This window comes from Fukomys damarensis, unplaced genomic scaffold (genome assembly GCF_012274545.1).
Source record: "Fukomys damarensis isolate Sample0158 unplaced genomic scaffold, DMR_v1.0_HiC HiC_scaffold_13, whole genome shotgun sequence".
Lineage (NCBI taxonomy): Eukaryota > Metazoa > Chordata > Mammalia > Rodentia > Bathyergidae > Fukomys > Fukomys damarensis.
The window spans coordinates 24,743,791-24,767,710 of NW_022900925.1; the positions used below are offsets into that span (position 1 = coordinate 24,743,791).

At 39.3% G+C, this 23,920-nt stretch overlaps 1 protein-coding gene across 1 annotated transcript in view; it reads left to right on the forward strand.

The window, feature by feature from the left end:
• The first annotated feature begins 6 nt into the window (after positions 1-6).
• Ppm1d (protein phosphatase, Mg2+/Mn2+ dependent 1D) overlaps positions 7-23,920 on the forward strand; it is a 34,544-nt gene continuing 10,630 nt past the window's right edge. The window contains exons 1-3 of the mRNA XM_010626757.1: positions 7-37; positions 12,912-13,140; positions 19,877-20,001. Coding sequence (XP_010625059.1) covers positions 22-37; positions 12,912-13,140; positions 19,877-20,001 — 370 coding nt within the window. The 5' untranslated portion in view covers positions 7-21. The remainder of the gene's footprint in view (positions 38-12,911; positions 13,141-19,876; positions 20,002-23,920) is intronic.

The following is a 23,920-nucleotide window of genomic DNA, read 5'->3' on the forward strand; positions in this document are numbered from 1 at the left end:
TTCCTCGCTTGTCACCTCGCCATGTGGAAGAAGCTGGGTAAGTTCCCCGGCTTGTTTTGCTGGCCGCGTCTCGGGGGTATTTAAGGCGGGAGCGCCGTGGGGGCCCCGGCTCGCAGCGCGCCCGCAGAGGACAGTGATGCAAGCGCAGGCTGCTCGGTGGCGGGCGGAGGTCCGCGCACACAAAGTGGAGGGGATCGGAGGGCTGGCTCCCTCCCCGCAGCTGCTCCTCGCCTCGGTTCAGCTCTCCGAGGAGCCGGGAACCAGCGCTCTCCCCGGGGCGGTTCGCTGCGGTGGCGGCGAGCGAAAAAGTGTTTGAAAGCCTGCGCCAGGTTTTGACCGAAAAAGATAAATTGAAGTTCCTGCTTGGGTCTGGTGAGGGAAGCGGGAACTCGCGAAAATTGGAGGTTTTCCTTAGAATCTGTCACCATTTTGCTCTTGATGGACTTGGCTCTCTCGGTTGCCTCCCACTGGTGGTGTCAGTTCTCCAAACGGACCCGGGAGGCTCTTCGGAGTAGCGTGAGCTAATTTAGAAGGGCTGAAATGTGATCATCTGACGACTTAAAGCCTCGGAAGGAATTCTGTCGTGGTGATGTTTTAGGATCGTAAGCTCGTCGTGCTTATGAAATAAAAATGGAGTACATGTTGCTTCTTAAACAGGCCTCACGTTAGAGGTGTGTGTGTTAGGTGCTGTAGCTAGTTGCTTTCAGATACGTAATTCTCAACAGTTCCTTGTTAAGAACACTTACAAGCTGTAAATATCTACCTCAGTAGCAAAGGTGAGGAGCTATGTATGCTAGAAGGAATTAAGAGACCGTACCTAGAAATTTAGCGTAGTTGTAGTTTCATCCAACTTTTCAATGTTTGGTAAAGCCGGTATTTCTGCACACAACTTATGCAGGATAATAGTCGCATATTACTGTGGATAAATGGCACACATCTTTGCTAGAGAAAAAGAAGCGATACTTTTCTTTTATTGAAAAGTCCCTTTGTTTATGGTAGCATTATAAAGTTGATTTATTGTCAGCAAAAGGACAGAGACATAACCGAGTGTTACAGATTTGTGAAACACAGAACACTTAGAACGGTATTGTCAGAGTTGTAGACTAGCTCCTTTCAACGTCTGTTTTCCATTTGCTTGGCTTTCTGCCAAGAAATACTTGACTGACTCAGAGACCAACCACTAGGCCTTTTGGAGGCGGTTCCCTCAAATCCCAGGGGCCCCTATTATGGATTTATTTTGTTTTTGTGTGGGCAGCATAGAGCTGAAAGCACTGTAGTATATTCTAGAAATACATCACTTACTGCTGAGGAACTAGGAGTGGGCAGCAAGGCAACAAGGTAGAGGGAGATTAGACAAAAGGGCTACTTAGAGTCTGTTTTGCAGTACATTTGGAGCAATGTGAATTTGGCCAATGCTTGAATATTACAGATTGTAAAAGCCTTTTCAATTTGATCTGTTTCTTGAGCCCTGCCCCCATTGACTTATGCCCTACACTCAGCTAAATCCTACTCCTGGACTGACTGACTTGTCCCCTTTCCTTTGCTTTTCTTTCTTTTCCCTCCCTTTCCCTTAGGGTCTTTCTGTGTAACTCAGGCTGGCGTCAAACCTTTGATCCTCCTGCCTGAGCCTCCTCAGTGCTGCAATTACAAGCATATGCTACCATGCCTGTTACTCATGTTTTTTTTTTTTTTTGGTACCGGGGATCAATCTTGGATCCTTGCGCTTGCAAGGCAGGCATTGGAACCACTGAGCTAAATCTCCAGCCCCTGTTACTCATGTTTTTAATTTCATAACTACTCACATTTTTCTAGGGAAAATTGAAATAATCCATTTTCTTGGATTCCTACCCTGCCCAACTTAAAAAAACCTCAAATATATATATATGTGTGTGTGCGTGCGTTTGTGTGCAGTATATACTATGTATATATGTTCATTTTATAGACTCTAAGACAATGTTTTCTTCTGTGAAGACTGAAGTTTCTTTTGGAATTGAGCATCCTTGGTTCTACTTTTGTAATGCTCATTGGATTAGCAGCAGCTCTCAAACTTTAGCTTTCAGAGCCTTTTGTACTCCCTCCCCGAAATAGTGGAGATTGAACACAAAGAATGCTGAGCTACATCTCCAGCCCTTTTTAACTCCAGCCTATTTTATTTCTTTTAGAAATAGGACTACGCTGAGTTGCCCAGACTTGCCTTGGCTTGCGATCCTCCTGAGTCAGCCTTCTGGGTGGCTGGGTCACAAGCATGTTCCACCACACCTAGCTTGTACTTTTTTTTATTGTTTGGTGTTGGAGATTGAACCCAAGGCCTGGCACATGCTAGGCATGTGCTTTACCACTGATCCACTAGCCCAAAGCTCTTGTACTCTTAAATCATTAAGGATCCCAAAAGAGCTTTTGTTTATATGAGCTTCATCTATCATTATTTACTAGTGAAGCCAGGCGTGGTGGCGCATGCCTGTAATCTTAGCTACCAGAGAGACTGAGAACAGGATTCAAAGTTTGAGGTCAGCTTGGGCAGTTTAGTGAGATCTTGCTTCAAAAACATTTTTTAAAAAGTTCTCAGGATGTAGTTTGCCTAGCATGTGCAAGTCCCTGGGTTCAGTCTCCAGTACTACCAAAGAAAAACAGGATATAAACGTATATATATAATATCTCACATACACATATATATGATATATGTACTATACAAAATTCTTTTTTATTAAGTTTGTTGGTACATTTTAGGTATACAATATGATGACATTCATCATTGGGAATTTGTACCTTTACATATATCTTGGTTCTTATTTTTTTCCCCCGTCCTCCCTTCAACCCCTCCACCCATCCCTATTTACAAAGACTTTGTTTTTATTTTTTCCTTTTCTCATATTTATTCCTTTCCCTTCTTTCCTTCCCCTACCCCTCCCACTTCCCCTTCCCCTTTGAATCTTTCTTCCTATTTCACATCTATTATACATTATGATCCTTATTTACACTTTCAGTTTTCCACACCAGAGAAAAAATTAGGTATTTACACATGTGTGTCCTATTATTTCACTTAGGAGTGTGGCCTCAATGTGCACCCATTTAGCTATAAATGTCTCTAATTCTTTTTTGTTTGTTTTGTTTTGTTTGTTTTTTGAGACAGGGTCTCACTATGTAGTTGAGACTGACCTGGAACTCACTGTGTAGCCCAGGCTGGTCTCGAACTCACAGAGATCCTCCTGCCTCAGCCTCCCGAGTGCTGGGATTACAGGCGTGCGCCACCACGCCCGGCTAAATGTCTCTAATTCTTTATGGCTGAATAGTACTCCATTTTATTTTTTTAAAAAACCACATCTTTATCCAGTCTCCAGCTGATGGGCAATTGGGCTTTTTCAAGTTTTAGTTATTAAAAACTGTGCTACTACTAATATTTTATTTCAAAACAACACACTCATATGTAATAATTTTTTCACAAAAATCTTTTTTCCAAAATAGCAAATATTGAGATTTGTATTTTTAAAATTTATTTTGGTTTTTGGAGACAAGTTCTCACTACATAGTTCAGGCTGGCCTTGAATTTGCAACAATCCTGCCTCAGCCTCTTTGAGCACTAGGACAGCTGTGTGCCACCACTCCTAGCTTTGTGATTGATAGATTGTGCTGGGGATCAAACTCAGGGCCTGTATTTGCTAAGCAAATGGCCATATAACTGAGTATTATAATCAGTTCCTTTAGGATTGATCATATAAAACTTTGTCCAAAGTAGTGCTTAGCAACCAGTTTAGTTGAATTTTTAAAATAAATTTTGGGCGGGGGATTTAGCTCAGCAGTTCGGTGGCCTGCCTTGTAAGTGCAACGACCCGCATTCAATCCCCGGTACCAAAAAAAATAAATAAATAAATTTTTTTATCCCATTCCCCCCACAGTCCCTCCCCACCCTGTGTACAAAAGCTTTGTTTCCGTTTTTTTCTTCTATTTTCTGTTTTTTTCTTGTCCCTTTCTTCCTTTCTTCTTCCCTCCTAGGTGTATTATTTGATGAGTGTGCAAAGATGAATTAGTTGGCTTTTTTACATTTTCTTAAATTAAAAATTTTTTAAAAAATTTGTAGCAAAGTACACATAACATGGAAATACCTTTTATTTTTTTATTTATTTTGTTTGTTTGTTTTTGAGACAGGGTCTCACTATGTAGCTGAGACTGACCTGGAACTCACTGTGTAGCTCAGGCTAGTCTTGAACTCACAGCGATCCTCCTGCCTCAGCCTCCCAAGGGCTGGGATTGCAGGCATGCGTCACCATGCCTGGCCTTATTTTGTTTTTTGAGACAGGGTCTTGATAATGTTGTTGAGACTGTCCTTGAATTTGTGCTCCTCCTACCTTGGCCTCCCCAGTTCTGGGATTACAGGAATGTGCCACCATGGCTCAATGATTGTAAAGTGGCGTTCACTGACATTCATTGTTGGGCAACCATCACCACTGACCATTTCCGGAGCTGTTCATCCTCCCAAACCCAAACTTTGTACTCTTTACTCAGTGCACACAAAAGTCCAACTCTTTCTTTCTTCGTCTCCCCTCCCCAGTAACCTCCATTCCACCTTAGGTCCCTGTGAATTTGACTTCTCGGTACCTCATATAAGTGGTTTCATAGTCTTTGTCCTTCTGAGTATCTTCAGGGTTCATACATGTTGTATATGTTGGAATCCCCTCGTTTTTTTTCCTTTTTCTTTTTTAAGGTGGGTCTTGCTATGTTGTCTAGGCAGACGTCCAGCTTCCAGACTGATGTAGTCCTCTGTCCTCAGCCTCCTGAGCAGCTGGTACTATGGGAGTGTATTACTGAGCCTGACTTGTCTCTTTTTTCTTCTTTGTATCTGGGATCAAACTGGGGCCCTCGTGCTTGCAAGGCAGGCGGGAGAACCACTGAGCCAATTCCCCCAGCCCTCCTTTTTTAAGGCTGAATAATATCAGTATTCTATGTTATGTAGACCATATTTGTTTATCCACTCATTTATTGATAGACATTTGTTTTTTTCTACTTTTTGGCTGTGAGGTATACAAACATGTTTGTGCCCTCTTTTCATTTCTTTTGGTTATAAATGTGGAAGTGGAATTGTTGGAATTGTTGAATCATGTGGTAGTTCCGTGTTTAACTTTTTGAGAATTGCCTGTCTACAGCAGCTGCAGCAGTTTTTAAGAAGGTTCTGTTTTCACCACACCCTTGCTTACACTTATATTCCTTTTAAAAAAAATAATAGCCTTCCTTCTACATCTGAAGGACTTTCTTATATTTTAAAACAATACCTTCTCAAATAAGGATGACCTTTTCAACTGGGCATGGTAGCACATGTCTATAATTCTAGCACTTGGGAGGCTGAGGCAGGAAGATTGCAAGTCAGAGGCCAGCCTGGCTTATGTAGCTAGTTAAGGCCAATGTGGTGTACATGGGGAGAGACTGTCTCAAATAATCAACAGAAGGAAAACAAGAACAAAAAAACACCTTTTTGCCTAGTGTGGTGGTACATACCTATAATCCCAGCAGTTAGGAGACTTAGACAGGAGGATCACTCAGAGTTCAAGGCCAGCCTGAACCACTAGTTGAGACCCTGTCTCAAGAAAAACAAAGTGTTTGTAAATGGGGAGGGGAGGAGGGGTTGAAGGGAGGGCATGGACAAGGGGAAAAAATGAGAACCAAGACCTGTCATGTAAAGGTACAGACATAATGAATATAACTGTACTGTATACTTAAAATGTACCAAGCTCAATAAAAAAAAAAAAAAAAAGAAGAAGAAGAAGAAGAAAAAAGAAAGTCAAAATAAGCCAGGCATGGTGCCGCACGCCTGTAATCCTGTAATCCCAGCACTGGGGAGGCCGAGGCTGGAGGATTGCAGTGAGTGAGTTCGAGACCAGCATGGGCTATATAGTGAGTTCCAGGTCAGTCCCAACTGTATAGTGAAGCCCTGTCTCAAAAAATATAAATAAATAAATTAATTAATTAATTAAAGTGTGTGTAGAGCTGGACAGGGTGGTATATGCCTGTAATTCTGGGAGGCTGAGAAAGGAGAATCACAAGTTCTAGCCCAGCCTGGGCAATTTAGCAATTTAACATGACCGTGTCTCATAATAAAAATAAAGAAAAGGATGAGGGAGATAGTTCAGTGCAAAGGCCCTGAGTTCAATTTCCCAGTGCCACCTCCCCCCCAAAAAAAGAAAAAGAAGATGAAATACGTACTAGTCTTTTATTTAGATAGCAGGTAGAGCATTCATTTTAAAAGGATGTGACAAAGGAATTGTGAAGAAGATAGTGTTAAATAATTGATTCTAGGTTTAGCAGATAAATTTGGTTAATTTATAATAGAAAGTAACATAAGCATTCAGGCTGAATTTGAAGAAATCTTTTAAATTGTAGAATTTCAAATTTGCATCTTTACTTCGTTTCCAGTTTTTCCTGTGAAGGATTTTAACCTCGTCATTACATCATTTCTTCAGAAAGAGTTGAATGTTATTGGGTGTGGTGACACGTACCTATAGTCTCAATACTCCACAAGCTGAGGCAAGAGGATTGAGAGCTCTAGGTCAGAAAGGGCTAGGAAGGAAATTCAAGGCCAGCCCAGACTATGTAGTGATACTCTGTCTCAAAACAACAACAAAACAGTTGTGTGCTGGGTTGTTAAATGAAAATTGGTTATTTGTGTCACCACCTCTGTCTTCTCCCTTTCTCCTATTTTTCTAAAAGGATATTTGTTTGTGGAATTAGTGCCCACTCTCTAATCCAGGATGGTCTCTTTTTAAGATTGTTAATGTATTTATATCTGTGTACACCCTTTTTCTAAAAAGGTCACATTCATAGGTTTTGGGGGGTCTGTTTTTTCATTTGGTGGTGAGGGATACTGTTCAACCTAGTAAAAGGATATTTACATTGTCAAAATACCTTCCCACAAAATACTTAATTAAAAGGCAGAAGGATGGGCTGGGGATTTAGCTCAGTGGTTCTGCCACCTGCCTCTCAAGTGCAAGGTCCTAAGTTCGATCCCCAGTACCAAAGCTGGGGGGCGCGGCGCAAAAGATATTGCTATAGTATAGCATAGTATAGTGGTACCAGGGATTGAACTCAGGTCCTTATGCTTGCGAGGCAGGTGGTAGAACCACTGAGCTAAATCACCGGCCCCATACTACTTTACAAGGTTGAATTCATAATTACATCTGAGACAAATTGTAACATGATTAAGTATAGATTTCATGTGAATTTCACTATTTTTAGGCTATTGCAAAGTATCTCTTTGTGTAAGTTATTGTGCTCTTGACCAAAAATGTGGTTTACGTAATAGTGTGTCTTTGGAAAATTTTTTTCTTTATTCCCCTTACAGTGTTTTAGGGCTTTTTTATATAACCTTTATTTTTATCGGTGCCACATACATATACACACAAACACACACATTCATCATAGAGAATTTGTACATGTGTGTATCTGGCTTCTTCTTTATTCTCATTGTTCTCCCTCCCTTCAACCCCTCCCTCTCTCCTTAGTTTGCTTGTCCTTTCCTTTCTTTCTCTCTACCTTGTTCCCCTTCTCATTTAAACATTTTCCTCCCATTTCCCAGAATCTGTTATACATTTTGGTCCTTATTTACACTTTCAGTTTCTCACACCAGAGAAACAATTCGATATTTACACGTGTGTCCTGTTTATCTCACTTTAAAGTATGGTGTCAAGGTGCACCCATTTAGCTATAAATGTCTTAAGCTTATCCTTCTTTATGACACAGTAGTACTCTATTTTAAAAAAGTCTTTATCCACTCATCGATTGATGAGCCTTTGGGCTGTTTCCAAGGTTTAGATATTACAAACTGTGCCTCTGTAAACATGGGTGTGCATATATTGTTGTGATATAATGCTTTTGTTTTTTCGGGAAGATATCAAGAAGAGGAATAGCTGGTCCCATGGAACCTCTAGTTTTAGTTTTTTGAGAACTCTCCACACTGACTTCCACAGTGGTTGCACCAGTCCACACTCCTACTAACAGTGGAGAATCCTTTTTCCCCCACAGTCCTTCCAGCATTTGTAATTGGTTGATTTCTTTTTTTCTTTTGTTTTTTTTTTCCCCTTTGGTGCGGGGAGTACACCAGAAATCAACAGGCATGGCATCACTGAGGTAAATCTGCAGCCTCTATTGGTTGATTTCTTGACAATAGCCTTCTTTCTGGAGTGAGATGGAATTTCAGCATTATTTTAATTTGCATCTCTTGAATTACCAGTGATACTGAACATTTTTTCATGTGTTTATTTGCTGTTTCTACTTCTTCATTTGAGAAGTATCTATTCATTTCAGAAGCCCAGATTTGAATTGGGTTTTTTAATTGTGGGGGGGGTCTGGTTTTTTTTTAGTTCTTTATATATTCTAGATACTGGTTTAGGTTATTTTAATGACCAAATTACTTGAATGCTACAAGGAAATTTTCATTTTCTCAATGTGCTTGAGAATACTTTTTCTGGGATATCACTTCATACATTTATAGTGATGTCATTTTTTTCTTTTTTTAGATTCTTAGCTGCAAAAAACAGTCTAGCTGATTCAAAAGAAAGGGTTTATTGATAGTTCAGGGATAAAATAATTGAAAGGGCTACAGAAACAGTATACTCTAGGCTGAGCTTTTAGGAATGACTGCTGTAACCAAACTGGAGAACTGGAAGGGCAAAAGAGCTATCTCTAGCCTGTTCTGTGCTAACAAAATTGATGCCTTTTTCATGTTGCTTTAAAAAAATTTTTTGTGTGGGGTCTGGGGATCCAACTCAGGACCTTGCACCTATGAGATAGGCGTCAGCACCACTCAGCTAAATCACAGGCCCTAAAAAATTTTTTATTGGTACGTGTTTGCAGTATGTAATGATCACATTCCACGTGGGGAGTTGGCACCTGTACATGACATGCTTAATTATTTTTTTAACTTAAAAAGTTATGAACTATAACATGTCATACATATAAGTGATATAACATTCATACATGTACATTTTAATGAATACGTATAAAGTGAATACTATGCAGTTAGGAAAGGGAACATTGCCTATACCTCAGACATACCTGTATGTTCTTCCTGTGCTCATAGATCAAGGAGTAACTGCCAGCCCAGCTTTTATGATGACAGCTCTAGTGATTTGCTTGTTTTTCAGAGTAGTCTTGTCACTTTTCTAATTACATCTTGTTTTTGAAGAAAATCATACTGTATGTATTCCTTTATTTCATGGTTCTTTTGAGATTCCTACACATTATATGTAGTATGGTCCATTCTCCGTGGTGAAGGGTATTTGAGTAGGCCCATTTTTAGCCTTCATGAGTAGTCAAGTGTATTTTTGAATAGGTATATTAATTTATGGTGTGTACCTAGAGGGTAGTCCGAGAGTATGCATGTCTTCACCTTTCCTAAGTAATATCTAAATGTTTCTGAAATGTTACCAGTTTATATTCTCACAGTAGTTGATGACAATATGTTTCACATTCTTAACCACAGTTGATATTGTCAGACTATAATTTGTGCAATGTGATAATCATGTAGTGGTATCTAATTGTGGCTTTGGTATTTCTCAGTGATTAAAGAAATTGACCACCTTTGCTAGTTTTTGAGTTTCTTTCGTATAAGGCTTTGTTCCTTTGTCCCCATCCCACCTGCCTTTCTTGGGACAGAGTCCGATTTGTAGGACCATTTTGTGGTATCCTTTCATTCTGAAAAAGAGTCTTTAAACTCTTTTAATGGTTTCTTCTGAAGAAGAGATTTTATTTTTAGCTGTAGTTTTATTTTTAGAGTATATAATGGGATGATTTGGTATATGTATGTGTTGTAAAGTGATACAATAGTCAGTTACACTCATCACCTCGCATGGTTTGCAAAACGAGTGGTGAGAATGAGAGCTACTCAGCCAATTTCAGTTACACTGTTCAGCATAGTATATAGTCAATGTGGTGTACATCAGATCCTGAGAATTTACTGTCTTAAGCTGAAGGTTTGTATCCTTTGGCCATCTCCCACTTCTCCCAGCCCCAATCCTTGGCAATCCCTACTCCCTGACATCCTTCTAATCTCTGCTGCTATGTGTTTGATTTTTTAAGATTCCATGTGTGAGGCCATATAGTATTTGATTTTCTGTGCCTGATTTATTTCATTCAGCATAACATCCTCCAAGTTCATCTTTCTTGGAAATGTCAAAATTTATTCTCTTTTTTAACTGAGTGGTATTCCACGGTGGGTAGAGGTTGAGTAGGACCAAAATTGTCTTGGGTTTTTTGTTTTTTTTCAGATTTTGGGATATTTGCAAAGACGTGAATAGCTTGAGGTTTGAACCCCAGTCTAAACGCAGAATGCATATATGTTTCATACATATGATATATGTATCTCCTGAAGGTGATTTTTCACATGCTTAGCTTTGTGTGTACATGTATGCTTTGGATATTAAACCCAGGGCCTTGTCCGTGCTGAGCTACAACCTCAAATGTACCTACCTGTTCTGTTTTGCAGGGCTAAGAATTGATCCCAGAGCCTTGTATGTGGTAGGTGAGCACTCTCCCAGCTGAGCTGTACTATATCTTTTTTGAGGGGGTCAAGAGTGCAGTGGTGGTACTTGGAATCGAATGCATGGGCAATCTACCACGCTGAGCTACATAATCAGTTGAGTGATTGAGTGATGACTGAGGGGGGGGGTCCCTTTTTACTTTCTATTTTGAGACAGGGTCTCCATAAGGTGCTAAGTTTCTCAGGCTAGGCTTTTTTGTTTTTTATTTTGAGACCAGGTCTCACTAAGTTGCCCAGGTGGGTTTTAAATATGCAGTCCTCCTGCACCTGCATTTTGACTACAACCTGTCTCATAGGTCAGGTTTGGAATTTTGTACTTGAGATGTTGTATTGGTGCTCACAAAGATACAGGTTTTGGAGAATTTCACAGTCCAAAGTGTTGGATTGGGGAAGCTCAACTTGTATATGTCACACTTCATTTGTCCGTCCATCCATCTATCATCCCTTAGGTTGATTGCTATCTTGGCTGTTGTGAACAATGCAGAAAGGAACACGAAGGTACAGATAACTATTCAAGAGACTGATTGTACTTTCTCTGAGTATGTACCCAGGAATAGGATTCTTGAGTCATATGGTAGCTCGATTTTTAATTTTTATTTTACTTTTATTTTTAAAATTTTATTTATTTATTTATTTTTGTACCAAGGATCAAACTTGGAACCTTGTGCTTGTGAGGCAGGCGGCAGAACCACTGAGCTATATCCCCAACCCTTAATTTTGTATTTATTTTTAATTTTTATTCTGTTTTCTATCTTGGCTGTACCAATGTACATTTCTGCCAACACTTACTACCTCTTGTTTTGTTTTTTGGGTTTTTTGTTGTTGTTGTTTGTTTGTTTGTTTCTGGGGATCGAACTCAGGACCTTGCACTTGTGAGGAAGGATGGGCCACTGAGCTACATCCCTGGCCCATTGTTTTGCTTTTTTGAAAGAATGTCTTGCTTTGTAGTTCAAGTTTCCCATGATCTGACTTTGTAGCCCAATTGGCCTCAAATTTGTGGCAATCCTCCTGCATCAGCCTTACAGAGTGCTAGCATTACAGGCCTGTACCACCACACCCAGATCAGTTGTTACCTCTTGTCTTATTTTTTTCCTTGATTCTTTGAGACAAAGTGTCACTGTGTAGCCCAGACTGGCCTTGAACTCACAGTGGTCCTCCTGCCTCAGTGCAGAGATTATAAGCAGGCACCACCCAGCCCAGCCCACCTCTTGTCTTTTGATGGCACCTATTCTAACAGATGTGAGATGATGACTTGGTGTAGTTTTGATTCAGATTTCCCTTAATTAGTGTTACTAAATTATTTGTTGGCCATTTGTGTCTTTGGCAAAATATCTCTTCAGGTCCTTTAATGTTTTGTTTTTTTGAGACAGTCTTCTTACATAGTTCTGCTGGCCTTGAATGCATTTTACTGTAGATTGAACCCAGAAGCTTTGCACTGAATTCCATACTTCCTCTGTAATTATTTGGTTATCTGTGGCCTTCCAACAAGTCTCTTAGCTCCTCTGGCCAAGTTTGTGTGTATGTGTTCCTAGAAATTGAACCTAGAGCCCTCACTGAGCTAGGACATCCTTGGCCACCTTTTTTGTTTTTCTTTTTTCTTTTTGGTACTGGGGATCAAACTCAGGAACTTGCACTTGCAAGGCAGGTGTGGCACCACTGAGCTAAATCCCTGGCCCTTGTTTTTCATTTTGAGACAGGTTCTTGTTAAGTTGCCCATGCTAGGCTTGAACTTGTCAGCCTCCTGAAGTGCTAAGATTACAGGTATGCATCACCATACCCAGATGATGCGAGTTTTTAGTATTGATTCATTCAATTCCAAAATATTGATTTCCCCATCTGCAAGATGAAAATAATGGGATAAACTTACCTGATTGGCTTGTTACAAATATTGAGGTAATACATGTAAAGCTCTCAGTACAAAATGTCATATAGTGCTCAATAAATGCTATTTTCAGATTTTTGAGTATTCAAAAACAGTTCACAAACAAGTAGAGATTTTTGGAAAGTCTTCAAAGATTAATAAACAGATCCTAAATGGCTGACTACATAGTATCAAAACTGTTTAACTACAGGAGTATAGTTAAGTGGTTGAGCCCTGTATTCATTCCTTACTACAAAAACCAAATCAAACCAATGTTTTTAAATGTAGTTAAGACTAAGAGTTATATGGAAATAGTGTGTCCTCTAATAAATTTCTCTTTGACTGTTTTGGCAGTTTTATTATAGCTGCATTGTTTATAAAATTTATTAACATGTTAATCAAACAGAAATCCCTGAGTAATTTCCAGAATATATTTAGAATGCTGCTTCAGGCTAATTGTTGTTTGTATCCTAATACTGTATTAATGTTTATACCTGGAAGAATAAAATATTTTGTTTCTCATTGCAGCAGAATGGCCAAAGACTATGACAGGTCTTCCCAGCACATCAGGGACAACTGCCAGTGTGGTCATCATACGGGGCATGAAGATGTATGTAGCTCATGTAGGTGACTCAGGGGTGGTCCTTGGAATTCAGGATGACCCGAAGGATGATTTTGTCAGAGCTGTGGAGGTGACACAGGACCATAAGCCAGAACTTCCCAAGGAAAGAGAACGAATTGAAGGACTTGGTGGGAGGTAATGATTCTGCTTTTTTGTCTTTCTCTTGTGATTCTGTTTAGCTATTTCTCCCTCTTAATAAGGTTGATTTTTTTGTTAAATGGATTTTAGTTTGCCTGATGAAAAATTCCAGTGTAATTTATCTCATTTTGAATTGACTTTTATTTCTCATAATGCCTCCAAAAGGAAAACAGTATATCAAGTCAACTAACAATACATATAAGTTTTTTGTATACTGTGGAGTGAACCCAGGATCTTTGTTCTAAAGTACATCCTTAGCCTTTTATTCTTTTCATTTTTAAAATTTGAGGTAGGGTGTTGCTAAATTTTTAAGTTGCCCACACTGGGCTGGAATTTAAATCTTCCTGGCTCAGCTTTCCAGAGTGCTGGAATTACAGGCATGAGTCGCCAGGCCTAGCATTGTACACAGTTTTATTGAAAACTTTTCACATAAGGAGTGATGGTGCATTCCTAAAATCCCAGCACTCTGGGAGGCTGAGGCAGGAGAATGGAAAGTTTGATGCTGGCCTGTGCAACGTGGCAACCCTATCTCAAAATAAAAGTTTTAAAAGTGCTAGGAATATAGCTCAGTGGTAGAGCACTTACCTAGCATGATGTGAAGGCCTGGGTTCAATCTTCAGTACTGTCTCATCCCTCAAAAATTATGCTTGGATTTTAAAAAGCCATTGAACCATTGTCTCTTATTTATTCATTTGTTGTATTGGTGATTTGTTGTATGTGGGTCCTTTTTTGTGCTGGGGAAGCTGTGCCAATGAGCTACAATTCTAGTCTTTTAAAGTTTTTTGAGACAGGTCTTGGTGTTACCCAGGCTCTCTTGAATTTGTGATCCTCTTACCTCAGCCTCCAGAGTAGTAGCTAGGATGACAGGTATGTGCACTGCTCCTGGACATACATTATTATTATTATTATTATTTTTTTTTTTTTTTTTTTTTGAGACAGGATCTTACTATGTAGTTGAGACTGACCTGGAACTCACTATGTAGCCCATGCTAGTCTCGAACTCATAGCGATCCTCCTGCCTCAGCCTCCCGAGTGCTAGGATTACAGGCGTGAGCTACCACACCCAACCATGTATGATTTTTATTGTTTTTTGTTTTTTTTTTAAAGAGTAGGAAATTTTATTGAGAGGAAAGCTCCTGAGAAAGACAGGAGGGGACCAGAAAGTGGGTTGTCACGTATGATTTTTAAAAAATAAGTCTTCCTGGCTGAGGATTTATCCTAGTGGTGCCACACCTGCCTGCCTGCTAAGCACAAGATCCTGAGTTTGATTCCTGGTACCAGGAAAAAAAAAAACTTCCCAATATTTTATAAAATTGATAGATACTAATAAAATGTATTAAAATACATAGATTTTATTTTTTATTTTGTGCAGTACTAGGATTGAACCAAGAGCCAGTCTGGCATTGAGCTACATCCCCAGTCCTTTTTATACTTATTTTGAGATGGTATCTTGCTATGTTGGCCAGGCTAGCCTCATTCTTGTTATCCTGCTGTCTCAGCCTCCTGAGTATCTGGAATTACTGGCATGCACTATTGTACCCAGCCTAGCTGATTTTTTTTAAGTTAGATGATACTTTTAAAAACATTTTTAGATTCACAGAATTGAAGGGGAAACAGCAGTTCCCAAAAACTCCCTACCTTCCTTCTCCAAGCACAGCTTTCCCCAATATCAACATCCTACAGTAGAGTTTTACATTTGTTATAATTGATAACATTATTATCATCCAGTTTCTATAGTTTATGTTAAGGTTCATTCTGACTGTATTTATAAAAAGTATGTAAAGATATATCTGCACCATTATAGAATCATGCAGGATAGTTTCACTGTTCTAAAAATGATCTGTGTTTGTCCATTCCTGTTTTCCTTCCTTATTTCTGGCAAGTACTGATGGTTTTACTATCTCCATAGTTTTGCCTTTTCCAACATTATGTGATTGGAAGCCTTACGTATGACTGTATAATATGCATTTATCATTTGGAAAATACTGGTTATGCTGATAAAATACACTGAGTTACGCAGACCTCTTAAATACTGACACATCTTATTGTATTTGTCATTCATCCCTTTAAAAACTCTACTGTATATGCCTGGTCTTAATATTTTATGAATAGAAAGTTAAGTTTGAACACCCCTGAAAAAGTCTTGGGGACCTGATTCCTAACTGAGGGTGTGTGTGTGTGTGTGTGTGTGTGTCTGTCTGTCTGTCTACTTGCCTGTCAGTCACTGAGGATTGAACTCCCGGCCTCAGGCATGCTAGGCAGGCACTGTTCCACTGAGCAACATGTTGTTACAGGCATATGCCGCTGTGCCTGGCTCCTAAACCACATTCTGAGAACCACTTTAATACATCTTTTTATTTTACTCTTCAGTTCTTTTGGAATTTCAAAATCTAAGCAGTGTGGTAGGGATACAAGTTAATTTCTTTTTTTCCTAGATGGTTACTGATAGCCACCTGAACAATTGTACACCTTTTCCTTCCTGATTAAAATGCTGATCAGGTATAAAATCCTTTAGTGGGAAAAAGGCCTTGAGTCTGCCCTGTTTTTACACTGTTTCTCTGGGTCACATAAACACAGAATATCAGCTCTTTTGTAGGCAAATTGCTTATTTTAGAATGAGCCTCGAATGGAACTGTATCTGTGAAGGGAAGACTTTGAATAGAGTATAAATTTCTGTCTGAAGCAAAAACATTGGTTTTCTTCTATGCATGGAATTTGACCTGTGTAGGGACCAGGCAGCTATAGCTGGGGGCTGTTTACAAGACACTGATTCCTGTGGCATGTAAAACATATTTACTGTTAGACCATGTGGCCTTGTTTATTTATACCTGAGCAATCATTTGGAGGGCTAGAAAATGGCTCCCGGATATCCTAAGAATCACTTCTGAAGACAGTATTCCTTGTTTGCTTGAGACACTGTCTCACTATATAGTTTAGGCTGGCCTCGAACTCCATCTGTAGTACAGACTGGCCCTGATGAAGATAGTATTCCTGAGGTCGTCATGCTGTACTTCCTGTCCTATATCCTGCAGTGTTGAGTTCAGGTTATAGTCTACTTAATCACACAGATGATGCTCAGCTTATATCTAAGACCTTTATTAGGAGCTGTGCAAGTGGGCTTTGTAATTATAAATAGAATTACTGCATATGCTTGGTTCTTTTTTGGGTTGTTTTTTCCTGTCATTTACTAGTACCATAATTTTAAAAACTGAGACATTATTATGATTTTTTTATCTTTTTGGCAATGCTAGGAATTGAACCCAGGACGTGGCAGACATTCCAGGCAAGCTCTGCCACTAAACTACGTCCTCAGCCCCATTATCATACTTTAAAAATATTGGTAGGCCCAATCACTTCTCATCAATCTTACTTAAAAAATAACTTTGGGCTTCTACTTCTTTCTTTTTCAACTTAAAATTTATATTTTCCTTGATTTTAATAACTAATAATAAAGAGTTTATGTTTTTGGCGTTATCATGAAAATACCATCTGGACAGTTGGACAGCTGCTCTTTGCCATTTGGGAGCAGGTGTCTTTTTGCAAAAATTGAGCCATTTTATGGTAAGTTATTTCCTCACCTCCCTGTGTCCCAACCTAGGCAATTGGCCAGTGCTCTGTTTTTGCAGCCTTCTGTTGCTGCTCTGTCAGCTTTCTTCATGTCAGGCTATTCCTTTTTATATGCCTTTTAATTGTATAGGGCAGCAGCAGGGAGTGCAGGAAAAGCAGCATGTTTTACAACTCACTCATTCTCTCTCTTGCCTTCCTTCTCTCTTCTCTCCTCCTCTTCCTCCTCCTTCCTCTTCTCCCCCCACCAAGATTGAAGCTAGGCCCTTTGAATTGAGGTGCATCCCAGCCCTTTGTATGTATGTAGAAGCAGTGCCTGACTAAGTCACTGTACTGCCTGGGCTGGGCTTTAATTTGGGATTACAGGCATGTACCACTATGTTTGGCATTATTTTGTTTTTTGACACTGCATAAACTTGTATGTTTAACTGGTACCATTATTTGTCTTTTAGTTCCTCAGAAACATAACTAAAATATCCTTAAATATTGAGTATCAAGAGTTCCTAGTAGCTCTCTTATATTAGAAACAGCTACAGTAATTATTCTTTTTTTTAAATTTTAAATTGAATTTATTGGTACATTCTAGGTAGACAGTACAGTTACATTCATTATTGGGATCCTGTACCTTTGCATGCCAGGTCTTGGTTCTCATTTTTTCCCCTTGTCCCCACCCTCCCTTTACCCCCTCCTCCCCTCCCCAACAGTAATTATTTAAATATTACTAAGCATTACCTTTTAGGGAGCAGGTTTAGGAAAGAACAATAGGGTTTTTAAGATGATATGAAGGCAGAATAGAAAACCTTATCCTTACTCTTATGTTTCATAGACTCTACTGAATGGCAGATTCACTTCACACTGCTGTTTCCTTTTTAAGGATCAGCATTGAAGAAAGCATAATGTAATAAAATGCCTTTGATACTGTAACTCTTGTTATGACTTAGATGTTGCCTTCAGAACTGAGAATTAATCTGGGCATCGTGGCACACTCCTGTAATCTCACCACTCCTGAGGCCTGAGGCAGGAGGATTATAAATTCAAACTCAGCCTGCTGGGGTGTAGCTCAGTGTGAAGGCCCTGGATTCAATCTCAGTACCAATAATAATAATAGAATAAGAACTGAAAATTAAAGTAGTTCCCAAGAAGGATGGTACATAAGCACTTTTCTGGAATTACTCTTCTACATTAACATCTACATTTTTGGATCATTCTGTATTCATTTCATTCCTTTACTTTACTGTCTTAACAGAGATGAACTGGCTGACTGTGCCTTAAGTGGAAGGCATTTCACAGTGCCTTTGCTTCTGAGGCAGTCGCTGTTATCTGATCTTTCCTGTCTTCAGTTTTCCATTTTTTTGTAGTAGTGGCAATTGTACCCAAGGAATGCTGAGCTATATCTGCAGTCATTTGTCCCCTTTTAAAAATTTTTCGAGACAAGTTCTTACTAAGTTGCCCACGCTGGCCTTGAACTTGCAGTCCTCAGTCTTCCTCAGTCTCCCAAGTAGCTGGAATTATGGACATCTGCCACAGCAGTAGGCTATCTTTGTAGATTATTCAGATTATAATGAAAGGGTTTCTGGGTGCTTATGGGACCTAAATAAAGGGACTTCGTTAGTTATCTCTTTTCTCTTTTTCTTTTTTTTTTTTTTTTTTTCCCAGACAGGATCTCGCCAAGCTGCTAAATTGCCCGGGCTGGGCTCAAATTTGTAATCCTCCTAGCTCAGCCTCCCAGAGTGTTGGATTATAGGCCTGGGCCATCATACCTGGGCTTAATTAGATATTCTAATGGGCTCTATCTCACAGTTTTGGGAATCAGCATGTTTTGTCAGCTAGACCTAATGTCAGGTAGACTTAATACTTACTGTTTCTCAGAAAGAGGCTTTTTGGCAACTCTTTCCCTCATCTTTTTTAGCCTTCCAGGAATGCTATTTCTGTATTGACATTAGGGGGAAAAATAACAGAGAAGTTGGGATTATATTGACTAAGGGATTACTTTTCTTTTATACCTGTCTCATTTTAGTCATGCTAGAAATAGATTGAAAAATTGTCTCTCTTACATTTTGAGAGTTTTTTTCCCCCCAAATAATTAACCATATAGGGCTGGGGATTTAGCTCAGTGGTTCTGGTGCTTGCCTCACAATCACAAGGACCTGAGTTCGATCCCCGGTACCCCCCCAAAACCATATTTTCAAGGGTTAGATACTTTGGAGTATGTACTAATTACATATTTTTGTTATTCCTATTGCAAATTTTTAGGAGGATTTCTTACTCTCTCTCAGATGTATGTCTATATAGCTGATAGCTGATATGTTTCCCAAAGTCTAGTCGTACACTTCAAATTACAAAAATATTTAAATATGTATATAGATATTTCTCTTGAGTTATATCCTACTGATTCTTCAGTATAAAAATATGAAAACCTTCCCCCATTCCCAAAGAAATTTCCATAAATTCTTTCCTTTTCTTTGGATACAGGGTCGGTCTGTAAGTTGCGTAGGCTGGGTTCAAAATTGGTGATCCTTCTGCCTCAGCTTCTCAGAGTGCTGAGATTTGCAAGCATGTGTCACCATGCCCGGCTTTAACCTTTCCTTTTAAATTTCTTTTATTACTATTTAGTATCTCCTGATTTATTGGTGCTCTTTTCCTCTCCTTAGTTATTTAAAGTCATTAAGACATCTTTTCTCTTTGACCTGATATGTACTCAGTTTTCTTTATATTGCTTCTATGTAGTTTTATCTGGCTGAGATTAGTTGACTCTCTGCCCTTCCTCATGTAACTTACTCTTTTTATCGGTGGTGGTGGTACTTAGTATTGAACCCAGGGCATTTGCACTGAACTACATCCCCAGCAACCCCCAACCCCCTTTTTAAATTTTGAAGCAAGGTCCTGCTAAGTTTCCTGGGATAGGCTCGAATTTAGCATCCTCCTGGCTCAGCATCCCAGAGTGATGGGGTTACAGGTGTGTGCCACCATGTTTGGTTTAATCTTGCCCTGGGTTTGTTTCATTTGTTTGCTTGTTTTTGTCCTGTTTTCTTTTTCCTTTCTGAACAGAACTGTGGCTTATGCATCCTTATAAGATGTCCTTATTTTATGATAATATAACCTTATTTTACTAGTTATTGAACACATGGAAATAGAATATTTATGTGAACCTGTTTTGTTTTTTTTTTAGTGTCATGAACAAGTCTGGAGTGAACCGTGTAGTTTGGAAGAGGCCTCGGCTCTCTCATAGTGGACCTGTGAGAAGGAGCACAGTTATTGACCAGATTCCTTTTCTGGCAGTAGCCAGAGCACTTGGTAAGTAGGACTTGCTTATGATGAAGTCATATTAGATTTTCTACAATGTATGATATAAAAGAGGACCGAATACTCATCATTAATCGGTAGGTACATGGTTATGGTAGTGATATGACAGTATTGTATCTTATATTTTAAAAACCTAATCGAGGGGACAGATCAGGTATTGATCCTAAGTCATGTTCAGTATCTTTTTTATTTTTTATTTTTTTTTATTTTGGTACCAGAGATCGAACACGGGTCCTTACGCTTGCAAGGCTGGCAGCAGAACCACTGAGCTAAATCCCTGGCTAGTGTCTTTTAAAAATACCTTTTCCTATTTCATGCCTTAATACTCCTCCTAAGAGTGTTGGTCTTCTTTTTCTTTAGCTGTAAAAATAAATTGTCCATAATAAAAAGAAATTTTTCTGGTCTGTTTTTGGAAAGAGGTTTAGAAAATTATAGAAATATCTTACCTTGGCTAGAGGAGAGGGATAGTTTTTCTTTAAAAAAATATCTGAGAAAATACCAATCCCCCGCTTCATAGATACTTGAGTCTGAGTTGGTAGTAGGCATTATAATAGATTTATAATGCAGATTTACTTCTGGCCTCAAGGGGGAAAGTCTCATAATTGAGATAAGCAAGAAAAAACTAAGTTTGTCTGGGTGTGCTGGTACATTCCTATAATCCCAGCTACTCCAGAGGCTGAGGCAGGAGGATTGCTGCAAGTTTGAGGCCAGCCTGGGCTACGTAGTGACTCAAGACCAACCTGAACTATATAATGAGACCCTGATCTCTGGGGAAAATAATAATTAATAATTGAGAGCCCATGGTAAAATATTCCAGCCACAGACTCAAGTGAGAGTTTGATTTGTACTAGGAACTGTCCAAAGGCTGGCTGGTGTTAAGGTGGTATAGTGGCCCATGTCTATAGTCCCAGGACTCTGAAGACAGGCATAAAAAGATCTCAAGTTCTGAGCCAGCTGGGAGCATGGTAAGACCTCTGCTTCAAAAATCTAAAGCAGCAGCAACAAAACTAAAAAGGCTGGAACCAGCAAAGTAGATATGGGCCATGCTGTAGTAGATACTTACATCTGATCTAATTGTTGTGGGAAGCATTGTAGGATATTCAACTATGAAGCAACATCAGGTGATTTGTCTTTTAAAAAGATCATGCTGCCTACCATTATTTATCTTTGATGGTCAAACACACACAGGCCTATTCTGTAACCTACTGGGGAATAACAGATGATAAACAAATAAGGAAGGCACTGTGCAAAATGCCATGAAGAAATTAAATAGGTGGTGTGCCAGTAATTGGTGGAAGGGATAGTGGATAGCAGGGGAAAACTACTTTAGAAGAGATGAAGCTGGGTATAGTGGCACATTCCTATAATCCCAGTATTTTTAAGGCAGGAGAATTGCAAACTTGAGCCTTGCCTAGGCATTTAATCAAAGCAGAGCCGTAACTATCCAAGGGTCCTTAGGCAGTTACAGTAGTATGTTTGGCTGGGGAGGGTAGAGTAGTATACTATCTTCAACTAAATAACACTGGTTTTCTTTCGGGAAATTTCATCTTCCATACACAATGTGTAGTATTAGTGTAAACATTCCTAGTCAAGATACTTTTAGAAAACATAGCAGAAGATCAGTTATATGATGCCATTGTGGCAGGCAGATCTCTGTACTAGAGCTTTGAATCTAGTAAGAACAAAACTTTTTTTGAAAATTAAGGGCCGAGAAGCAGGTGTGGTAACACATGGCAGTAATCCCAGCACTTGGGAAGCTGAGGCAGGAAAATCATTGTGAATTCCAGGATAGCTTAGCCCACCTAATTAGTTCAAGGCTAGTCTGAACTGCATAGCAAGTCAAAACCCTCCTTCCAGAAAAGGGGGGTGGCACTGACAGTGTGGTGCAGTGGTAGGGCACTTGCCTAGCATCCATGAGGCCTTGGGTTTTAACCCCAGAACTGAAGAAAAATAACTACTTCATCCTAGTGATATTGGTGTCCTTGACAGTACCCCGCTGATGTGGTTGGGTTTTCTTGGTTGCCTGGAAGTCTTGTTTACATATCTGGTTCTCTAGCTTCTTATTTCTATCTATGAGTAACCTGATTTTCTTCTAAGTTGCCTTTTTGGCCTAAATTAACCTGAGCTGGAGATTACAAGCACAGAATCCTAAATAGGAAGCACAGTGTTTAGTCTCTTTGAGGAATAATCTAGTGTAAGTGAAGATGAAGCCTTAAAATGAGAGTGGAGATGAGGACATTTATTTACCAGGAGTAAAGGGAATGTGTAGGCCAAAGGACAAACATTCTAACCACAGCTGGTACCTGTCTCATACTGTTGTGATTATTGGATTATTTAATACATGTAAAGTGTTTAAAGTTGAGCCTGGCACATAGTAAGTGACCTATAAATGTTAGCTGTTACTGTTATTAGTATTTATTGATGTAGGGCAATGACACAATCCACTGTGTTTTTAAAGGGCCATTTTGTCTGCCTGGTAGCCAAGAGTATAGAGAAATAAAATTGGAGACAGAGCTGGGCCCTTCCCCCTTCCATCTCAGTACTCTGGGAGTCTAAGGGATGAGGATCACAGGTACGGGCCCCACGTGGGCAACTTAGCAAGACCCTGTCTCAAAACAAAACAAAACAAAAGCTAGTAAAAGGGCTAGGGATATAATTTAGTATTAAGGCCCTGAGTTCAATCCTCAGTACCATACATACGCACATACACAAAGGAGGCAAGGGTATCATTAAGAAGCCTGTTGTAAAATTCCAGGCACTTGGCTTATTTTATAGATTTGTTATTGTGGAACTAGGACGTTGTCTTAAGTGACCCAGTCATTTATAATATAGCATGTAATACAATTGATCTTCCAGTTGTTGGCAGTGAAAAAGAGATGGAAAGGTAATAGCAAAGCTGTTGCTGCTTACATTTCAGGTAGAGGATAAATTTCAGATTGACTGCAGCTTTTTTTTTTTTTTTTTTTTTTTTTTTTTTTTTTTTTTTTTTTTTTTTTTTTTTTTTTTTGTACCGGGGATCGAACTCAGGCCCTCGTGCTTGCAAGGCAGGCAGCGGAACCACTGAGCTAAATCCCCAGCCCTGACTGCAGCTATTTGTAATATTAGTGACCATAGAAAGGGGGCATGAGTGGAAAGAAATTGATATTACTAAAGAATAGGCTTGTGTTGTTTTTTGTTGGTATTTTAATTGGAAAACTCATTGAACTTAAGGTAGGATTTTACTCCAGATTCAATAGCAAGGTGGGCCTTAAATTTAGAAAAGTAGATAGCAGTTTTATTTTGCTTACAAAAGTGTATGTGCCAAGCATTTCAAGTAGGTTTTAGAGCAAGATAAAAAGAAGACTAGGAGAGATAGCGGGAAAATCAGGAAATTTTTCTGGTTCACATAATTTTACTGAGGTCAAGTGATATTTCAGGCTAGAGCAGTCCAGACACGTAATTAAACCCCTGCTTGAATACTTTCAGTAATCTTTACTTAATATTTCAAACTTTTATATTGCTAAACAGCTCTCATTGAATTGTATTGTGGGTGACAGGTTTGCCTCCATGTTACTTCTCATGTTTCAGATATTAGCCCTCATTTTGTGTGCTGAACAAAAATGGGCCAGTGTACTTACTTGGCTGTTGCATAATGACAATGAAAATTGGTTAACATGTTTCTGTGGTCTTTCTCGTAGGCCAGAGTACTGATTTTAGACCCTTCGTTGTATAGTTGTCTGTTGCAGAATGCATCCTTGGGTGATTTCACTGTTGTGCAGCCATCACAGAGTGTACTTACACAGCCACTTGGTGTAGCCCCTTGATGGAATCAAGATGTGGTAAACAGGAGGTCTATGAGGCTGCTGCTGAGTAATGTGGAAAACTTACAGTACTTTTTTTTTTTTTTTTTTTTAAAAAAAAAAGTCCACTC